Source organism: Sinocyclocheilus grahami, unplaced genomic scaffold (genome assembly GCF_001515645.1).
Source record: "Sinocyclocheilus grahami isolate Dianchi unplaced genomic scaffold, SAMN03320097.WGS_v1.1 scaffold190.1, whole genome shotgun sequence".
In the NCBI taxonomy this organism is placed as follows: Eukaryota; Metazoa; Chordata; class Actinopteri; order Cypriniformes; family Cyprinidae; genus Sinocyclocheilus; species Sinocyclocheilus grahami.
The window spans coordinates 746,777-769,815 of NW_015505369.1; the positions used below are offsets into that span (position 1 = coordinate 746,777).

The 23,039-nt window shown below is 36.9% G+C and overlaps 1 protein-coding gene across 1 annotated transcript in view; it reads right to left on the reverse strand.

The window, feature by feature from the left end:
* The window catches only part of LOC107594755 (A-kinase anchor protein 13-like), a 72,700-nt gene that overhangs the window by 42,850 nt on the left and 6,811 nt on the right, over positions 1-23,039 (reverse strand). Inside the window, 7 exon segments of the mRNA XM_016284929.1 lie at positions 2,643-2,725; positions 5,497-7,273; positions 10,720-10,924; positions 13,432-13,615; positions 15,316-15,603; positions 19,598-19,754; positions 22,525-22,568. Of these exon segments, the coding sequence (XP_016140415.1) occupies positions 2,643-2,725; positions 5,497-7,273; positions 10,720-10,924; positions 13,432-13,615; positions 15,316-15,603; positions 19,598-19,754; positions 22,525-22,557 (2,727 nt within the window). The 5' untranslated portion in view covers positions 22,558-22,568.

Here is a 23,039-nt window from a genome sequence, read left to right on the forward strand (position 1 = left end):
GTGCATCTGACTCTGCGACAGAACATATAGCATTTAAAATTCATAAAATCAGTCAGATATGAATGATCAAAAAGGTAAAAGAACAAACAGTACAAATTTGCTCATGAAAATAAAGAAAACATATTTTATTTTTAATAACATTATTTGTAGTTCACTCAAGAATGGAATATATACGAGTCATGATAAATGAACTAAAAACATGTCCTGCACTGCAAAAGCATCAACCAAACAGGCATATTTCTGGAAATGGTAAATCTGGCTATTTTAGTTCAGTTGCGTAACTCAGCAAAGATAACAATACTCTTTAAAAACATGGGTGTACCAATGTACTTTTTCGGTCACTGTGAGAATGGAGAAAGTTCAGTTCAGGAAATGGATGCTGACCTCGTCTTGTAACTTCACTTCCTTGGACATCCCATAATGACATCACCAGTCGCTAAGCTACATTTTGTTATGTACATAAATCACGATGAAATGCACCCTGTTCGCTCAGGCGTGTGCGTGTCGGAGACACACAGGCTACTTACAATTATTCTGTTGGATCAGAAAGGTATAATTACTTAATTTTGGTTTATCGTGGAAGGCGGGTGCTCTTGAAGAGACTTAGAAAGCCTGTTATGCAATCACACTGTATTATTTGATCAGTGATGAAATTAAACGGGAATCTTGGTTATGGATTTTTTTAAGTTTTCACCTTGATTCAGACTAACAAAATGTCATTTTTAGAACCAGTAAAATGGTTGGATCAACAATGAATATATGCATATAATACCATATTTTCAGGAAAATAAGTCATGGTTTTAATATAATCTGAAATGTGTTGCAACTTATATTCCAAAGCAACCTATGCAATTTACATCAAGCATACAAAACATGCACAAAATGCACATATTTTAGATTTGTGTCTGATGAGAGAGGTACATGAGCCCAAGTTTATTTGTTTATCACTTTAAATAAATTTGCATAGCCATGGAATTTGTAATAAATGTTGATAAGGAATACCACTATAGTGTATAATTGTCTATTTATTTTTCATTCCTGTTGTGTTCTGAATACTATTAAAGGTTTTGTTGTGGAGTGACTGGAATTAAAATACATATCTATAGTGTTTACAATGTTTGTAAATGTTTCATTTTATTTACTGGCATTTCACATTATTGCTGAATAAAATAATAAAATGTGACTTATCCTTTTTTTTTCCTCTTAAAGTGCCCCTATTATGCCATTTTGAATATTGCCTTTCGTGCAGTGTGTAATGTAGCTGAGTGTGAATGTAAACTATCCGCAAAGTTGTAAAGCCAAAAATGCACGATAAATAAAGTTATTGTCTCCCAAAAGAAAGAATCAACTCTGAACAGCCTAAACAAGTCATCAATAATTCGAATCCCACTTCCGTGAAGGCTACACATCATGGGGTAACACATTTGCATAATGCCTGCCTATGCTCTACGTTGGTCGGCCACAAACAACTTGACCCGCCCTTAAACCCTGAAGCTTGTTCATGTGGTTAACATCATGTCGAGAAGACGCCGTGTCCTATGAGAGCATATGGCCGCATAAACAGTACCGTTCAAAAGTGTTCACACCGAGGCTGCATTTATTTGATCAAAAATACAGTTAAATCAGTAATATTGTGAAATATTATTACAATTTAAAATAGCCATTTTCTATTTGAATATATTTTAAACTGTAATTTCTTCCTGTGATGCAAAGCTGAATTTTCAGCATCATTACTCCAGTCTTAAGTGTCACATGATCCTTCAGAAATCATTCTAAAATGCTGATTTGCTGCTCCAGAAACATTTTCTATTATTATCAGTGTTGAAAACAGTTGTGCTGCTTAACATTTTTGTGTAAATACTTAATTTTTGTTTTTCATTGATTTGAAATAGAAATCTTTTTTAACATTATAAATGTCTTTACCATCACTTTTGATCAATTTAATGCATTCTTGATGAATAAGATCAGAATGGAAAAAAAAAATACTTTTAACAGACCCCAAACTTTTGAACGGTAGTGCATGCATTTCTGTTCTTTACTGTAGCACTGGCTCCACATATCCAAAGATATTACTTCTGGATATTCAGATGTTTATAATAATTCTCAGATCTTTTCATAACTAGATGAAAGGGAGGACACATCTGTTATTGGTTATACATGACAGACACTATGAGGACCCGACCAAAATGCTGCTGAGTAACAGGATATTATGTTATGTTTTTCAGGGAAATATCGCCCCCATTTGGAGCTCGGTGCTCAAAATTATTTACTTCAAAGCAACTGTGAATATTGATGAATGTTAGGATCTCACTGACAGAGATAATGACAAAAAAGCATGAAGCTATTTTGGTTAAAAAAGGTTTGAAATCACAAGCGTCCTGTTGGGTTTGCCAAGCATCAACTTAATAACTTTTTAAACAAACGTGTAATGTGATTCCGAAAAAAAGTTAACCCTAACAGTCAAAATCATCTATCAACATAAAACAAAGAAGTGACAAAAACAGTAAAAAACTACTGTATTTCTGCTACCTAACTATCATGGGATGTCATTAATGTCACAACATACGCCCACAGCATATTTCATAAGTCAAGTGTAGTAAATTAAATATAAAGTCTATAAACACTATATGTTTAGTACTAACCACTGGTGCATCTTTTTTGTCCATGACATCAAGCCACATTGTCTTCTGATAGTCCATCTGATCCTCCAAACGTGCATCTGACTCTGCGACAGAACATATAGCATTTAAAATTCATAAAATCAGTCAGATATGAATGATCAAAAAGGTAAAAGAACAAACAGTACAAATTTGCTCATGAAAATAAAGAAAACATATTTTATTTTTAATAACATTATTTGTAGTTCACTCAAGAATGGAATATATACGAGTCATGATAAATGAACTAAAAACATGTCCTGCACTGCAAAAGCATCAACCAAACAGGCATATTTCTGGAAATGGTAAATCTGGCTATTTTAGTTCAGTTGCGTAACTCAGCAAAGATAACAATACTCTTTAAAAACATGGGTGTACCAATGTACTTTTTCGGTCACTGTGAGAATGGAGAAAGTTCAGTTCAGGAAATGGATGCTGACCTCGTCTTGTAACTTCACTTCCTTGGACATCCCATAATGACATCACCAGTCGCTAAGCTACATTTTGTTATGTACATAAATCACGATGAAATGCACCCTGTTCGCTCAGGCGTGTGCGTGTCGGAGACACACAGGCTACTTACAATTATTCTGTTGGATCAGAAAGGTATAATTACTTAATTTTGGTTTATCGTGGAAGGCGGGTGCTCTTGAAGAGACTTAGAAAGCCTGTTATGCAATCACACTGTATTATTTGATCAGTGATGAAATTAAACGGGAATCTTGGTTATGGATTTTTTTAAGTTTTCACCTTGATTCAGACTAACAAAATGTCATTTTTAGAACCAGTAAAATGGTTGGATCAACAATGAATATATGCATATAATACCATATTTTCAGGAAAATAAGTCATGGTTTTAATATAATCTGAAATGTGTTGCAACTTATATTCCAAAGCAACCTATGCAATTTACATCAAGCATACAAAACATGCACAAAATGCACATATTTTAGATTTGTGTCTGATGAGAGAGGTACATGAGCCCAAGTTTATTTGTTTATCACTTTAAATAAATTTGCATAGCCATGGAATTTGTAATAAATGTTGATAAGGAATACCACTATAGTGTATAATTGTCTATTTATTTTTCATTCCTGTTGTGTTCTGAATACTATTAAAGGTTTTGTTGTGGAGTGACTGGAATTAAAATACATATCTATAGTGTTTACAATGTTTGTAAATGTTTCATTTTATTTACTGGCATTTCACATTATTGCTGAATAAAATAATAAAATGTGACTTATCCTTTTTTTTTCCTCTTAAAGTGCCCCTATTATGCCATTTTGAATATTGCCTTTCGTGCAGTGTGTAATGTAGCTGAGTGTGAATGTAAACTATCCGCAAAGTTGTAAAGCCAAAAATGCACGATAAATAAAGTTATTGTCTCCCAAAAGAAAGAATCAACTCTGAACAGCCTAAACAAGTCATCAATAATTCGAATCCCACTTCCGTGAAGGCTACACATCATGGGGTAACACATTTGCATAATGCCTGCCTATGCTCTACGTTGGTCGGCCACAAACAACTTGACCCGCCCTTAAACCCTGAAGCTTGTTCATGTGGTTAACATCATGTCGAGAAGACGCCGTGTCCTATGCTGTGAAAGTAAATTTGTTTAATTTTCATTTCAGAAAGATGAGGCTGCAAAGAATCAGAGGTTAAAATTAATTTTTTCCACTGTACCACAGCAGTACAACCCCAATCTTTTTTTGTGTTCCCGTCATTTTACTGACGACTGCTTCTCTAATCTCGTGAAGTTCAGCGTGGGATTCACAAAACGCTTGCTCTTGAAAGATGAGCTCAGTACCCAGTTTATATGGACCATCTGACTCCATTGAATCACAACCTGTATGTATGATAAATAATAGATGTTTATATTTTCTATAATATTGAGCGTTCAAAATACGGAACTATGGCAATGGACACATTGATTCTGACACGCGCTGTACGCGGTAGACCAATCACAACAGACTAGGCCATCTGACCAATCAGAGCAGAGTAGGCTCAGAGAAAGGAGGGGTTTAGAGAGACTGAATCTTAGAACTGCTTTGAACATATCATTTGAGAATTGTTGGAAAATAAGGTGATATTAAAGGGGTGGTTGACCAGCTTTTTTCGAAAGCTTGATTGTGTTTATGGGGTGCAGTGTAACGTGTTATGCTTCAATTAAAAAAAAAAAAAAACATATTTTACCTTTATTCTACACCACTGTTTCCATTCTCGTCAAAACAGTCTGTTAAGTTCCTGGTTCTCTGAAGCCCCTCCCTCAGAATTATGCAATGGGCTCTGATTGGCTCAGTGTGTTTGTGATTGTATAACCGCCTAGTGCACGTTGTCCGGAAACATCACGCCCCCTTACCATTACGGGTAGTTGCGTGTTCCCGGGGGCAGGGTTTATGTAAACATCGGGGTTAGTGATGTCACAAACCCAGGAAGCAGCTGGTTGTAGTCCCTACCAGCCGTATTTGTAGTCCTTAAACAGCAATTTATTTAAAAGAAAATATCTCCCTTTGCATTGAACTCTGAGCATTGTAACTTTGCAGACACTGTTTATGCTCTAACAGCAACATTACACACAAACTAAAGTTCAAAAAGTGAAATCATAATCAATCACTCCTTTAAATGCATATTTTGAGAAAACTAAAGCATTTTTTGACCTCGCATGCATGTAAACCTATTGTTGGTGACCCCCAAAATAATATTAGATACTTAAAAAATGGCATAATAGGGGCATGTTAAAAATGCAATTTTAACACAGTGTGACTTATAATCAGGTGCAACTTTTTTCCAGAAAACATGGAACATCATAAATATTTTACATTTCTATTGTTCAGCTCACCTTTCAGTAGGTCTTCTTCACCCATTGGTCGCACAGCTTCTGTTTCTTGAGACACTGGATCTAAGTTCGCTTGGGCTTGTTCAAGACATACAGAAGGAACTATAATGCCATCCTCATCAAGAGCATTTGGGACATGTAAGGCACCATCTACATGGTCACTGTGGACCGAAACACCAAACAGATCTTCTGCATTGACTGCCAGGCTTTCCTCAGAGATTCCAAACTCATTTGACTTAGCTAGTATGTCTGAGGGATCCACCAAGACACGTTGATCTCCAGATTCATCTGTGTTTACAAAAACTACAGCTGCATCCTCTTCTGAAAGGTCTATTTCTGCTGTGCCCTGCATGACCCCATTGTTTGAGGTCATATCCTGTCTGGGATCCTGGGAAGAGTCACCTTGGAGATTCACTTTCTCCATATTTGCAGAAATCGCCGACTCAAGAACATCCTCCGCTGACACCTGAGCTTCACAAACGGGTTCGTCCTCCTGGTTCCCTTGAACTTTCTCCGTCCCCTCACAGCCAGAACTTAAAAGAACCTCTAGTTCTTCAGGTTCTAAGATGTCCTCACTAGCTGCTGTGGAAGATCCAGATTCTGGACCAAGCTCAGTTTGTAAGACACTTGAAGAACTTAGTTTCTGTCCGTCAAACTCACTCCCTTCAAACACTACGTCTTCAATTGAAAGAATTGGTTGTTCTACAGGCAACACATCTTGAATTACTTCACGCAGGTGTAAAACGCTCTCATCTTCAGCAACTGAAATCCTTGAGGTTGTATCTCTAAGTTCTTCGTTCTGTTGGTCTCCATCTGTTTCCATGTATGGCATTTCTAGACTCTCCTGAAACTCCTCATCGGCTTCTTCTTGATCAAAGATTACTGAAGAATCAAGATCTCGACTACCTTCCACATTACACGTGATCTTCTCACAAATGTCTCCCACTAGTCTATGGGTTCCTGGGTCACCAGTTTTATCACAAATGCCTCGACAAGCATGCATTTCATTTTCCACTAAATTTTGGTGTGAGCTATCTAGAGGTGTATCTCCATCAGGATTTACATCCGGTGGTTCCTTGCTTTCTTCTCGCACCTCCTCAGATTCAATGAGATCTCCGCACCCATCCTCTTCCTCAGCATCGGTCTCAGTGCCTTGAAAAGAAGATTCAACATCCGAGTTTTCTGGCGTGTCCAAAGACTGAGTGATTCCCATATCTCCTGCCTCAACGGTGGGGCTACGTTCAGCTAGCTCTTTCTCTTCTACAGAGTTGTGTCCTTTTTCCTGATTTTGCCCCCCAGCAAAACCTGGCACTTCACAGATTAAGTCATCTGCTTTATCAGCTTCCTCTTTCTGTTGTTTGCAGGAAGAGGTTCTGTTGACTATGCTCTCAGAACCACTCTGCAAACCATCACTACTATCTCCAACGTCACCGGTACTAACTACACCAGTAGTTGAACGCTCCTCTTGCTCTCTGCAATCAGTCTCACTGTTTTCACAAGCACACGCCCGCTGATCTTTGCTATTACCATTATGTAGGAGAGCCGGGGCAGTTTCACAGCTGAGCGAGGGACCTCCGTCACCCTCCCTGTTTTGTGAGGGATCCAGACGGTCATTACATCCTTTGTTTTCTTCTATGCTAAAAGGAGTGAACTCTCGTTCTCTCGTATCAAGGGAGTCGTGAGGTGCCTCTTCACAACAGCAATCTCTGGTCTCCAGGCCGTCATCACATTCTTGGGCAATGTGCAGAGAGTCTGAGCTCTGCTGAAAGGCAACTCCTCCCTGAACATGAACACAGAACAACAGCTTAGGGTTTTTACTTCTTCAAGCAATTCTCTAATTCTACAGTTATGCCACTGCAATGAATAGCAGATCTACAGCTGTTGGAGAAAAGTGAAATCTGAGGGATATTTCTTGGCAAACAAGTTCCCTTCTGTTGACTGCATAATAGTATGTATTAATTTAGCAGACATTTCTGATATCCATAGAGATTTGCAAAAAAGACAGCACAGTGATTCATCCTAAAGATGCAGTAACATGAGAAGTACAACGTTTCAAGCTGTACAGAGGAATTCAGATATATAGCAATATTAATATTTTTCATAAATATTTTGTGTTAAATATCATATAAAATAATAATAATTATCATAATATACTATCACATACACTACAGTTCAAAACTCAGTAGGATATTTTAAAGAAAAAAACTATTTTATTCAGCATGGCCACATCAAATTGATCAAAAGTGACAGTAAAGACATTTATAATGTTACAAGAGTATGAATTTCTGTAATGACAAAAAAGCATTACGGTTTCTACTAAAATATTAAGCAGAAAATATTATACTATTTAATATTTTAAAGCAGAATTAATAAGAAATGTTTCTTAAGTGGCAAATCAAGATATTAGAATGATTGTGTGACACTGAAGACTGACTGCTGAATAAACTGGAAAATAAAAACATTATTCCTCATAAAAATTGTAGCCTATTTGCATGTTGAAAATTGGCTCGTCGTCACCATTATATTTTTTAAAACCAATACAACCACTGAATTCTACCTAAATGTCACATTTATTGAAATGAGATGTATAATGCATATGTGACCCTGGACCACAAAACCAGTCTTAAGTCGCTTGGGTATATTTTTAGCAATAGCCAAAAATTATAGATTTTTCTTTTATGCCAAAAATCATTAGGATATTAAGTAAAGATCATGTTCGATGAAGATATTTTGTAAATTGCCTACCGTAAATATATCAAAACATAATTTTTGATTAGTAATATGCATTGCTAAGAACTTCATTTGGACAACTTTAAGGGAACATTCCACTATTTTTGAAAATATTCATTTTCCAACTTCCCTAGAATTAAACAGTTGAGTTTTACCATTTTCGAATCCATTCAGCCGATCTCCGGGTCTGGCGGTAGCACTTTTAGCTGTAGCTTAGCATAGATCATTGAATCTGATTAGACCGTTAGCATCTCGCTCAAAAATGACCAAAGAGTTTCTATATTTTTCCTATTTAAAACTTGACTCTTCTGTAGTTACATCGTGTACTAAGACCGACGGAAAATGAAAAGTTGCGATTTTCTAGGACGATATGGCTAGGAACTATACTCTCATTCCGGCGTAATAATCAAGGACCTTTGCTGCCGTACCATGGATGCAGCAGATGCAATGATATTACGCATCGCCTGAAAATAGTCCCCAGCACGCTCCCTGTGCAAGCAGGTGGTCACGTTGGTTATGTTGACGAAAGTTAGCCTATTTTCAGGCGCTGCGTAATATCAATGTGCCTGCTGCACCCATGGTACGGCAGCAAAGTTCCTTGATTATTACGCCGGAATGAGAGTATAGTTCCCAGCCATATCGACGTAGAAAATTGCAACTTTTCATTTTCCGTCGGTCTTAGTACTCGATGTAACTACAGAAGAGTCAAGTTTTAAATAGGAAAAATATAGAAACTCCTTGGTCATTTTTGAGCGAAATGCTAATGGTCTAATCAGATTCAATGATCTATGCTAAGCTACAGCTAAAAGTGCTACTGCCAGACCCAGAGATTGGCTGAATGGATTCGAAAACGGTAAAACTCAACTGTTTATAAGGGAGTTGGAAAATGAGCCTGTGACGAGAGGGGCAGGGTCGAGAGCCATGGGAACGGAGCGAGGCCGGTGGAGAACATGCTAATGCGCGACACCTGCGCCACTCACCGGTCTCGAGTCCCACGGAGGAGCTTCGGAAGCATAAAAGGAAGAGTGACGACAGTGTTGGGAGAGAGGACTAGGCCTGGATTTTATTTTGTGTTTTGTGTGCGACAGTCGTCCGCGAGGGGCTGCTGCTTTACTTTCATTTTGTGTTTATTTTATTAAATTGTTTAAACGTTCGCCGGTTCCCATCTCCTTCTTCCTGTGACTACGAACTTTGTTACAGAGCCAATTTTCAAAAATAGTGCAGTGTTCTTTTAAAGGCGATTTTCTCAGTATTTGTATTTTTTTGCACCCTCAGATTCCAGATTTTCAAATAGTTGTATTCCGGCCAAATATTACCCTATCCTAACAAACCATACATGGCTTTCCATACAATGGAAAGCTTATTTATTCAGCTTTCATATGATGTATAAATCTCAATTTCGAGAAATTGACTCTTATGACTGGTTTTGTGGTCCAGGGTCACATATGAATATTTTTGTTGTTGTTGTTTTATTTCCTTTAAAATACATGAATGTTGAAAAGAATTAACCTTCCTGTTCAGTCATCTCATGCTGTGACATTTCCAGTAAATAATAATATATATATATATATATATATATATATACACACAGTGGGTACGGAAAGTATTCAGACCCCCTTAAATTGTTCACTCTTTGTTATATTGCAGCCATTTGCTAAAATCATTTAAGTTATTTTTTTTTCCTCATTAATGTACACACAGCACCCCATATTGACAGAAAACACAGAATTGTTGACATTTTTGCAAATTTATTAAAAAAGAAAAACTGAAATATCACATGGTCCTAAGTATTCAGACCCTTTGCTGTGACACTCATATTTAACTCAGGTGCTGTCCATTTCTTCTGATCATCCTTGAGATGGTTCTACACCCGAATGGCAGAGGATCCCCAAATCCAGGTGTGAAAAACTTGTTGCATCTTTCCCAAAAAGACTCATGGCTGTATTAGATCAAAAGGGTGCTTCTACTAAATACTGAGCAAAGGGTCTGAATACTTAGGTATTATACCATGTGATATTTCAGTTTTTCTTTTTTAATAAATCTGCAAAAATGTCAACAATTCTGTGTTTTTCTGTCAATATGGGGTGCTGTGTGTACATTAATGAGGAAAAAAAATTAACTTAAATGATTTTAGCAAATGGCTGCAATATAACAAAGAGTGAAAAATTTAAGGGGGTCTGAATACTTTCCGTACCCACTGTATATATATATATATTTTTTTTTTTTATCTTTTAAAGGTTTGATCTTTTTGATATCACTTTAAAGGAAGTGATATTACAGATTCAACCACATGGTTAAAACTAAAGTTACAGTTTGTCTTTGTCAATATATTATTATCATTATTCTTCATGTTTACACATGCTGTCCTTGTCGTGCTGAATAACTCAACTCTGGAGAAGTTCATCACACTCAAAAAGAAAGGAAAAAACAAACAGACAGAAAGCAAGAGAGAGAAACAGACCAGGTTGAACATCTAGAAAAGCTAAACAAACTGACCTGACTCACCTTCCCTTGACAATGGCAAAGTATCAGTCTGCGCAGTTCCAGGATGTCGGCCTGTAGGTTGGGTGGTGCGCCGCCCAGCTCTGTGCCCAAAGACAGGGTGTAGGTGTTCAGAGAGGGGTGGTGCTGTACCACACAACTGCTCGAGGAGGAGACCTGTCTGAGCGTCTCAACGCCAATGTCTGTATCCAAATCCTCCCTAAATCAAAACAAACCATCAGATGAACAGGATATGCTCAAACTGTTCCATTTCAACTTTAAACAAAATAACACCCTGCTGTCATCAAGACACTCAATATAATTACAGTTCTTATGGATGTACTGCTTTGATTTATTTGTTGTAGAGGCAGTGGGGAATGATCGAAATATACAAATGGAGTTATTATGCAGCTGAATGCATATTTTCTATTCTTTCGCCAACTCGAGAGCATTAATAATAAGAGGTAATGGTTCAAATCTGGGCCACTGGCGTTGACTAATGCGGGGTGGAGTGATTTTTGCCACATGAAAGCAACTGTCACTGCTGTCTGAAGCAGCATGCAGCAGATGAAAGAACAATACGCAATTAGATAACTATAATATCTAAGCAATGAGATTAAATTGAGAGCTAATGGAAACTTCCTATTTCTCAGATGTTTCTTGTGTGGGGAAAAAAAGCACCAATAATGTATCTCAAGTAGATTTTAAGATGATTTTAGAAGTTTGCGTATTTTTATCCATTTTTATTTCAGCTTTAATTATTTGAGTACTATAAGTTAAACTAAACGAAAATGAAAAATGTTGCCCAAGCAACTAGCTAAAATAAAAAAATAAAAAATTATGGTTTTGGTTAACAACATAGAGGTTTAAAATAGTGAGTGAACTTAAAGGGATAGTTCACCCAAAAATGAAAATTAGCCCATTATTTACTCACCCTCAAGCCATCCTAGGCGTATATGACTTTCTTCTTTCAGATGAATCCAATCAGAGTTATATAAAAAATTGTCTTTGATCTTTCAAGCTGTTTAATGGCAGTCAGCGGGTGTTGCAGTTCATCAGTCCAAAAGAAGTGAAATAAAACGCATTCATCCATAATAAAAAGTGCCTCACACGGCTCCGGGGGGTGAACAAAGGCCTCCTGTATTGAATCGATGTGTTTTTGTAAGAAAAATAATATCCATATTCAAAACTTAATAATCACTTTAATCTAGCTTGTGCCAACAGTTGTTCATGGAAGCAGCTCCGGGCTGATGACGTATGAGGTCGGCGCTGCGCATGCGCCGGTGAGTCTCGTGAAAACCAACGTTTGTTTACAGGAGTAAAGGAAGCAAAGTTTCCTTACTTTAGCAAAGGAAAACCAGTCTCCTCTTGGCTTATATCGAAATTCTCCGACAAATCCTCGTTTTGTACTTCTAATTCATGACCGTTGTTTTGTTTTGATCTCTCCCCTGTGCTTCTGTGTTCATCACTTCTGAGCGGCACATGCACAAAGCCGACATCCTACGTCATCCGCCAGGAGCTGCTTCAGTGTACAACAGTGAACGCAAGCTAGATTAAAATGATTATTACGTTTTAAATATGGTTATTTTTCTTACAAAAATGCATCGATTCGCTACAGGAGGCCTTTGTTCACCCCCCGGAGCCGTGTGAGGCACTTTTTATTATGGATGCATGCGCTTTATTTCACTTCTTTTGGACTGATGCACTGCAACACCTGATGACTGCCATTAAACAGCTTAAAAGATCAAAAACAAATTTTAATATAACTCCCAATGGATTCGACTGAAAGAAGAAAGTCATATACACCTAGGATGCCTTGAGGGCGAATAATCAATGGGCTAATTTAAATTTTTGGGTGAACTAACCCTTTAAAAACTGTAAGCTTCAGACAGCTTTATTGCGAACTAACCATTATAGCTGAAGTAGCAGAAACAAAACCAAGTTAAAGGAACGCTCCACTATTCACTATTCTATTGAAGTCTTCTGTAATTACATCGTGTACTAAGACCGACGGAAAATTAAAAGTTGCAATTTTCTAGGCCGATATGGCTAGGAACTATACTCTCATTCTGGCGTAATAATCAAGGAACTTTGCTGCCATACCATGGATGCAGCAGGCGCAATGATACTACGCAGTGCCTGAAAATAGTCCCCAGCACGCTCCCTGTGCAAGCAAGTGGTCACGTAGGTTATGTTGACGGAAGTTAGCCTATTTTCAGGCACTGTGTAATATCATTGCGCCTGCTGCACCCATAGTACGGCAGCAAAGTTCCTTGATTATTACGCTGGAATGAGAGTATAGTTCCTAGCCATATCGGCCTAGAAAATCGTAACTTTTCATTTTCCGTCGGTCTTAGTACACGATGTAACTACAGAAGAGTCAAGTTTTAAATAGGAAAAATATAGAAACTCTTTGGTCATTTTTGAGCGAGATGCTAACGGTCTAATCAGATTCAATGATCTATGCTAAGCTACAGCTAAAAGTGCTATCGCCAGACCCGGAGATCGGCTGAATGGATTCGAAAACGGTAAAACTCAACTGTTTAACTCTAGGGGAGTTGGAAAATGAGTCTATTTTCAAAAATAGTGGAGTGTTCCTTTAAGCTTCGTAAACTGTTCACTTATAATACAAAAACTTGTGTTTAATAAATTAGTCATTAATAAATAAATTATTTATTAAATTTAATAAATAAGATGCTGTGTGTGTACAGTAAGCACATCACTCACAGGCTGAAGAGCTCCAGCAGTGCTGTATATCCTCGACTCTCGGCGATGATCACCGGTGTGGCGCCCTGTTTGTTACACAGGTTGAGGGCCTCTCGGGCCCCTGGCTGCTTGAGGAGAAAACTGGCCACTCTAAGGAGCCCGCGGCGGGCTGCAAAGTGAAGGAGGGTCTCTTGAGGTTCCAGTCCTGAAAGAGAGAAATAAGAATATTCAGAGAGAAAAACAGAGGGATGTAAAACAATGTCTGTCTGACCTAGTCTTTTGCCCTAATTTACAAGTACTAGCATTCTATTTAATTGCAAATTAAATTTCTGCTATGACAATAAATCATACAATGTACGTTTATCATTCCAAAGTTATACGTTTTTTAATGCATTTATCCTCCTATCAGCTGCATTTATTTGATCAAAAATACAGTAAAACAGGAATATCATGAAATATTATTGCAATTTAAAAATGACTTTGTTGATATATTTTAGACAGACGTACTGCTTAATATTTTTGTGGAAACTGATTCTTTGATGAACAAAGTTATTTTGTAACATTATAAATGTATTTACTGTCATTATTGATCAATTTAATGCATCCTTCATAAAAGTATTCATTTTTTAAAACACTTTTTTTTTTAATCCTTACCCAACAGTTTTGAATGGTAGTGTGTACACAGTATATTTCTATATGTCCTTGTATTTGAACAAGAATGTTTTTGCATTGCATAAAATATCAAGGCATGTGATATTTGTTTTAAAGAAAAAGAGCACAAGCACAATACTCAAGCAAAATAATCCACCACACAAGTTTGTTAGGACAAGGACAAAGTACTGTGACTCAGCAGAGAAGAACCAGGCCAAAAATAAAGGAACTGTTCTGATTACTTGGAACCTGATCTGGAATGTCATTTAGGGACGTTTATTTGGCTACAGATATGTGCTGTGGAATAACATCCAGTACATTCTCTTCTAAATTTGTAATGATATCCAAAAAAAGAATGAAAACAAATGTAAAAAATAGAGACATAAGTCGCAGGCCAAGGATAACTTGAGAGATTTCCACAAAAGTATTATTAGCCCTCTAAAATTGAGCAGTTTATATTTGTATTTTATAATAGATTACATATTAAATTAAATGTGGCTGTAAATTGTACTTTTTTTTCATCTTATAGAATGTTAGAAATCAATCAATGAAGTATGAGCCTGATGATCTACACTAATACTATAACGCCCCCTAAAGGATCAACCACATCTTAACTTCTGTTGAGTATAATACATAATAAATATATGATAAAGTCCTATTGGACGATGTAAACAGATCTGAAACATCTCAACCATTATGCCAAACAGACAACTTTAAAATAAAACATTAAAGTAGATGTGCTCAACTTCTGAAATCAAATGGACCACATTCAAAACCGCAACAGATGCAAAGAGCTGCCATTTTTCCATTTTATATGAAATAAACAGCCATCAGACCTCCAAATGCACTTTTCTTTGTCATGATCAGTTAAGCTACAAAATTATGCTGGTTTAAGTTATTGTGATAAATAGTTACAACTAATTAAATTAAAAATTAGAACATTATTAGAACATGACTACTTATCTTAGTTTAGTCTAAAACCCTCTCTGTAAAAACCTTTAACTCTAATTAAACAAAATGAAACAAGAATTTTGAACCTGGCTTTATCCAATGTTCAGATTTCTGTAATAGAAATGTATGTAAATTAGTGCATATTTAATTAGACAATGCCTCATTTCCATATTTAAACAGAAAAATTTAAGTTTTAATAGAAAATAGTTAACTGTTGCAGGTGTAACGCACGATTACTTGAACCTACAACCTTTTGATTGCCAGCCCGGATCGAAGCACTAGCCACCACCAAGCTGCACTCACGTGTGTTATTCCTCAGCAGGTTCCAGCCAGGGGGCAGCGTGATATGTTTGAGGGCCAGGGACAGATTCTGGTCCAGCTTTTCGCACTCCTGCAGTGGGATCTGATGCTCGTCCAGTAGCAGAGCCTCTTCCAGTAGGTTTGTCTGCCCCACCGCGCTCACCAGGAACTGGGCCATGTCGAAGGCCAGGTCCTGTACGAAGTGCAGGCGCTCGGTAGCCAGAGTATGAATGTTACCATCTGGTCCCGCTGAGCACAGGGTGACCAGCACCCACTCACAGCAGTTATGAGCTGTACAGAGAGGAAAAGTTAATGACAGCTTTTGTAATGCACATGACTTTGTAACCCATCAGCCACATGACAAAACTGTAAACAGGACAAATATGATGTAATTTCTATTTCCAGAAAAAAATATTTCTGCAATGTCCCAATAACATACTTCGAGTCATGCAAGAACAGGATACCAGTTTTAGAAATATTTAACCTCCATAATGATACATATTTCAGAGTGAAACAGAATCTTAATTAAGAAACAAATGAAGAGTTTGGTTCCAAAACGCGATAAATGCCATTGTTAAAAAAAGTTTCCGCCAAAATCGGTATTGTTTCTGGTCGGTATTAAAAAGTCCATTTTTAATTTTTCGCAAAATGCGATATCTGCCGAGTTATTCTGTCATGTTTCTCCCTTTTTTTTCCAAACCACGACAAACACCAGTCTCCCTTTTCTGCAGAATGCGATATATCTGCTCAACCAATCACAGCGCACCATTCCACGCACTCTAGAAAGTAATGGCGGCGTTTTGAATACACCCAGCATCCTAGTTTTCCTCATCTATTTTGTACTTTGTGATCAACAAACAAACTAACTAGGGTTGCACGATAAATCGCATGCGATTGTCATGCGCATCTCGTCAGTAAAGCCGGTTCTGTGAATAGTAAATCTCCCTCACGTGCTTTCAAATGGAGCGGCATTTAATACACAGAGCCGTAGATCACTGCAATATCGCAAAAATTGACTAGTGCTATATGCTGTATTAACAAAAACATTAATGGCATAAATAAAAAAACTTACACTGACAAGTACATTTTTTACTCAAATTAATCAAAATGGATTTACAGTGTTTTGGAACCAAACTCTTCAAATGTAGAGTAGGACCCCAAATTTTATCCGGAAAGTGATTAAGTGCTTCAATGTTACTGGTTATTGTAATTTTTCCCTGACCCAGTACTGTAAATTATTACATTTTGATTTTTGATTTTTTTTTAATAATGTCACTGACATCCAAGATGTTGATGAATTATTTTCTTCATCAGAACAGATTTGGAGAAATTTATGTATCATTACATCACCTGCTCACCAAAGGATCCTCTGCAGTGAATGGGTGCCATCAGAATGAGAGTCCAAACAGCTGATAAAAACATCACAATAATCCAAACACGACTCCAGTTCATCAATTATCATCTTGTGAAGTGAAAAGCTGCACGTTTGTAAGAAACAAATCCCTCATTAAGGCATTTTTAACCATTGCTTCTGGATAAAATACGAGTCCTCTTTCCATAATACTGCTGCAAGACAAGCAAAAACAGTCAAAAATGGTTCTAAACAAATATTTTGGTGGATTTATAGACTTTTTCAGGGAAGCGTTATTATGGACACGTATTTTGGCCACACAGCTTTTCTTTTACTTGTGGATTATTGTGATGCTTTTATCAGCTGTTTAGACTCTCATTCTGACGGCACCCATTCACTGCAGAGGATCCATTGGTGAGCAAGTGATGTAATGCTAAATTTCTGATGAAGAAAAACTCATCTACATCTTGGCGGCCTGAGAGTGAGTAAAATTGCAGCAAATTTTCATTATTAGGTGAACTATTCCTGGTATATTTAAATAAAAGGTACATTTTCACGTTGACTTCAATGCAAAATCCATATACAAACACGCAAACTAGGTTCACAAGTGGCAAACACAGCCTCTCCCTGTAATCTCCCTCCATCAGCGGATCATCCCCTTCACTGACTGCTGAGGCATCTGACACTGAAACACAAGCATTGCTGCCCTCAATGTCATTCATTCATGCTGACTGAATATCTGCATAGAGGGCGGGTTCGCTTCAGCCCAAACAGCCCTAAATAAACACGCAAATCATTCAAACGATGAGTTAAGAAAAGACTAATGCATATATAGATACGCCTAAAAATATGCCACAATCAGTTTCTCCATTGAACTCTCTCTATGGGCCTGAGCTACACCATATTCAGTGTGACCCAATCCACCTGAGTCCTTAATAGGATCACCAAGCAAACATGTTTTGTTGACAGGACCAAGTGCTGCCACCTTTATTTGGCCCGAGACAAACACTGTCCACAGTGAGGACCTACATGAGGGTTAATTCATATAACACAATCTTTGACTGGAAAATACAGCTTAAAACACAGATTATGTATGTGTGCATAAACCAAATTAGTAAATTGTAGAGAATGCTCATTTTACTTTGCCAAAAGTAATTTCTTAAAAAGAGGACAGAGGGCAGCATGTTCACCCAACTCATCTTCCCCCAACTGAGTAACGTCTCTAAATACGCAGTCAGAAGAACATAGTTAAATATTCATCACTAGAACTCACAGTGACACCCAGAACAACCACATTCCTCAACTTTAGTATGTGGCAATGATTTAATGTGAAACTTAAAGTGCGCCTATTATGGGTAATGAAAGGTTCATATTTTGGTTTTGGGAGTCCACAACATCAGGTTGACATGCATGCATGGTCAAAAAACACTTTCATTGTCTTATAATATGCATTTATTTTTACCTTACTTGCTCAACGACTCCCAAACGATTCGCTCAACGATTCATTTTTCCAAACCCCTCCTTTGCGTGACGCTAATCTGCGGTGATTGGTACGATTGGTTTCATTTTCATTTCATCATGCCTGTAATGCCTGATAAAGCAGCGTTTGTGAGCGCAGTGCTGCTTTGTGTACAGCGTTACCGGGAAAAACGCTATTTTACCGCTCCAAAAGCGGCATCTAGTGGTAAAGAAAAGACCAACAAGTGGGCGGGCAATATGCTAATGTTTCATGTTGACCTCAACATGAAACGGCTTGGGATTCGTTTTAAAAACGACTCGTTTCAATGATTCAGAGTCGACTCTTTCTTTTGAGAGACAATAACTTTATACACGGTGCACTTTCAGATTTAAAACTTTGCAGGATATTTTCATTCACTTAGAGCTGTGTTACACACTGCATGAAAGGTAATTTTCAAAAATCCATGATAGGGACACTTTAATTTCTTAATCAATCTGAAATTTGATGCATGTCATTTTTCAATGCTAAAACACTTAATCTGGTCCCAGTTTATGCAGAGAAACGTAGAAGCAATTTGCAGCTTGATTTTTATGTAAAGTGTTTTTAAAACATCAACCAGTAGAGACGCACAATACTGGCTAACGTGTGCTTTTTTCTTTTCTTTTCATGGTATCAGCAATATTTTAAGATTTAGCTCAATAATCTAGCACTAAATTGAAAGGATAGCAAGAAAGCATGGATTTTAAAGGTTTAACCTTTTAAAAGCACGAATATTAAAGCATGAATCTCTTGAAGAACGATTTCACGTTAAAAACACAAGTTGGCATGAGTTGTTGTGTGCATGTATGATCCAAACAGTTTATTCAAGTTTTTTTATTTTAATTGTATTTTTTAGAAAACTACTATAGATTTATAATGCCACCATTTATTGGGGATTCTCTATTTAAAAAATTAAAACAAAGATATTGTCATTTAAATATTTGTGTATTAATAATAACAATTTTAGCTCAGTCCATATGCAGTTTATTTTTTATCTTTAAAGTGCTATTGACTACTAGAGCACCAAATAACAATTTTATAGCAAACTTTATTTTAAGACAAGGATTCCCAAACTTTCTTTGTCAGCCGAACCCCTTTGACCTAAAATATCAAAGCAAGATTTTAAGCGAATATTTCAAGAACTTAACACATTTGCATGTTAATGGTTCTCTGATGTTGTTCAATGTCACATGACATGCAGGTAAACAATTAAACACGACAATTTTTAGTAAGTGTTGATCATTTAATTTATAATTAGCTTTTCAGAAACTCACAAACCCCCTGCAGTTCCCTCACGAACCCCAATTCATAAACCCAGTTTTAGGAGATGTGTGTAACAAAAACTTTTTTTTTCAGCAGAAAAAGGGTCAAGAGGTCACAGTTGGGATGCAGTTGGCTATAACATCACATATCTAAGGGCCTAATATTACGCTCACCTGGACACACAGCCTGAAGGGTGGCATGGCTGACCTTCAGTGTGCTGGTAAGATGTCTCTGAGCAGAGCCAGTGAACAACAGGAAGAACTGCACCTCCCCCTGTTCTCCTTCACCGAGCGACTCATCACAGAGCTGAACTGTTAGCACACACTCGCCCTGATACAGGAAAAGAGAGAAGTGTGAAACACAAAATAATGTGTTTATGAATAAGAATTTTAGGGCAAAAATCACAAACAAAATGCCAAAATGATCCAAGCCTCCACCCGTTCCAAAACCTTTTGACTGAATGATGTGTTCATATTCTGCAAACTTGATCAGTAAACTACAATTTGAAAAAACAAACAATACATTTCTACATTATGTATTAGACACAAGGACTTGATGAATGTGAAAGGTTTGCAAAAAGCTTCCTATCCTTGCTTCTAAAATGGAATCTTTCATATATTTTTAACCCAAGAACTCAGAGAACCAAAACTGAAGTTGTGGTTACAACAGGATATCACACTCGTGTTGGTCTGCACAGATTAGCACAGATAGCACTGTGTGAATTTAACAGCACACGCCCTGATGTTCTAGATGAGAAGCTTCCCTCCTCCTGTCACACTTTCACAAATTAACACACAGAAAAAAATACTATATAATTAATATTCAAACAACACGCTCAGAGGCCGATGGAACCACCACTGCAAAAGTCCATTATCACAAATCAAGTTTCTAATTAGAATCTAAATGAATTTCCTATTTAAACAGGACAAACTGTACATGAAAATATCAGATGGAATAATGAAAAAAATGAAGCATACTTCTATTCAGCAAGTATGCATGATTAAATTGACCAAAAGTGACAAAAAGACATTAATAATGTTACAAAACTTTACTTTCTATTTGTCAGAGAATCCTGAAAAAAAATAAAAAAGTATCACAGTTTCCACAAAAAATGTAAGCTGCTCAACAGTTTTCAACATTGATAATAATAATAAGTTTCTTGAGCAGCAAATCAGCAGCATATTTGAAAGAAGGATCATATGACACTGAAGACTGGAGTAATGATGCTGAAAATTCAGCTTTACATCACAGGAATAAATACAATTTAAAAAATATATTCAAATAGAAAACAGTTATTTTAAGTTGTAATAATATTTCACAATATTACTGTTTTTACTGTATTTTTAAACAAATAAATGCAGCCCTTGTGAGCATAAGATACTTTTTTCAAAAATGAAACAAAACAAAAAAATTATATGGATAAAATACTCTAAAAAGTCACAAAGTCCCATTTGGATGTAATGGTGACTTTGAAGAAATAAAACTTTACTTTAAGGACCCATTGTAAAAAGAAATAATAAGAATTTGACTGTAAGGAATGCAGAAACCAATGTTCCGATTTTAAGAACCTATATTGCAAAATTTAAATCTCCAAAACATTTAAGAACATAAATCTCCAATGAACTATAATTTAATCAACTCAAGAAACAGATAAAGCAGTCTTGATATGTAGAGGGTTCTTTGTTGAAACTTTAAGGGGTCATATGATGCGATTGAAATTTTTCCTTTCTCTTTGGAGTGTTACAAGCTCTTGGTGCATAAAGAAGATCTGTAAAGTTGCAAACACTAAAGTCTCAAATCCAAAGAGATATTCTTTATAAATTTAAGAGTCAGCCACGCCTACCTAAAAAGTAAGAGAAGTCTTGTTTTCAGAAAATATATATTGAATGAAGTTGTTTTTTTACTGCATTGACTGTTTTTTTGATGGGATCGCACTTTCTATTGGTTATGTCAGTGGAGCTGTTGCCCACTGAGCTTGAACGATCTGCAGCAGAGCTAGGGAAAAATGCTGTAGGTGGAGCTCTAACATGACTACATGACTAACTATTTTCGGTCTCTTCTACTGCTCTGTGTGTGGGTGACTGCAAATTAATTCCAATATCATCCACATTCAGAGTGCTTGTCCTGGTGAAGGGTGGGACTGGGTCAGATAAAGCCAAAGGTCACATTGGTGCCGTGACCCGGATGGGAGTGAGGCTTAGGGGGGTGAGTGTAACAGACGCCAGCTGGTAGGTGCTGTGCAGGTAAACCTCACTCACCTGGGGCCAGTTGCATAAAAGGTTTAGACTGGATTTACAAGTTAGTCATCTAACTTTTTTTCTTTAAGACTATTCATATATTTTTTTAAATTCAGTAAAATTTGAGTTTTCTTTGAGGATTCATAGGCTTTTGGGTACACTAGATCAAGACCATATTTTTAATTGACCCTGTTACAGCTGACCAAATGCAAAGGTTACATTTTTTGTTGTTGTTAATTATTGACCTGAATTGTAGTGCACTGATTTTATTGATTTTTGAATAAAAAAAAACAGCAAAGTAGGGTTTTTTTAAATAATCCCAAATATTTAAAGAACGATTTGATTGACAGCAGTAGTCCTAAAGGCAAATTTGTATTTCAGAATGAGTAGATCGATCATATGATATGAAGATCTAGTGTATGTGTGAATATATGAGCAAGCCTTGGTGATGTTGTAGACATGTGAGTTCTACTATCCCTCCAATTTTCAAGTCTCTACAATTTACAGTTTGGTCTACCCGATCAGTTTTAAGTGGAGAATGCTGATCCTTTTTCCATTCTAACAATTACAATAGGGTTTCAGCGCTACATGTGTGAACCCCTAAAAATCCCAAATATTGGCCTATATATTGACCTGGTTGATTGGTCATCCATTAGCACAGTAACTGGACAACAAATCAACTTTCTAGCATGATCATATTTGCTGAAATTGCAGCTGCCTAACACCACTTCTTTTGAAATTACTCAGACACACATGCTTCTGTCTAGTTGTGTGTGTGTGTGAAACAAAACTGCATCTCCATCTGAAATAGATTTGACTGAGCAAATAAAGAGGGATGCAAAATAAGCATGAAGGATACTTACATATAATGGGGCTTGACAAGGACTAAGTTTCATGACTCTGGACACTGAAAAGATAAAAAAAAAAAAAAAAACAGTATGAAGTCAGTGCAAACAAAGCTGTACATCATCAGATCAACCAAAATACTGATGCTGTTTTCAGCTTAATTATAAAAGGAGGTTTATGATTCAATACGTTTGAGCATGAAAATACCCTCAGCAAATGTGGAACTAATTCAAATTAGCACCTCTACTGACAATACAACAGCTGTTTGATAAATGGCACTTCAGGCCTAAAAGATATTCATGAGTGTGACTCACACCTTCAGTCTCAGTGAGTGTAAGACATGCTAAAATACACTGCTGGTTCACAGGCCTGTAATTACCAGAAACGTGATGCGTTTAAATGTTTAAGAGAACACTAAGTTCATGGGTGAATCTCACGAAACATGTCAAGATGATGTCCTGGTCATATTTCACGGCAAAAATCAAAAGAAAGAGACAGGCAGGGCCGTCCTTGGGGGGGGGGGGGGGGGGGG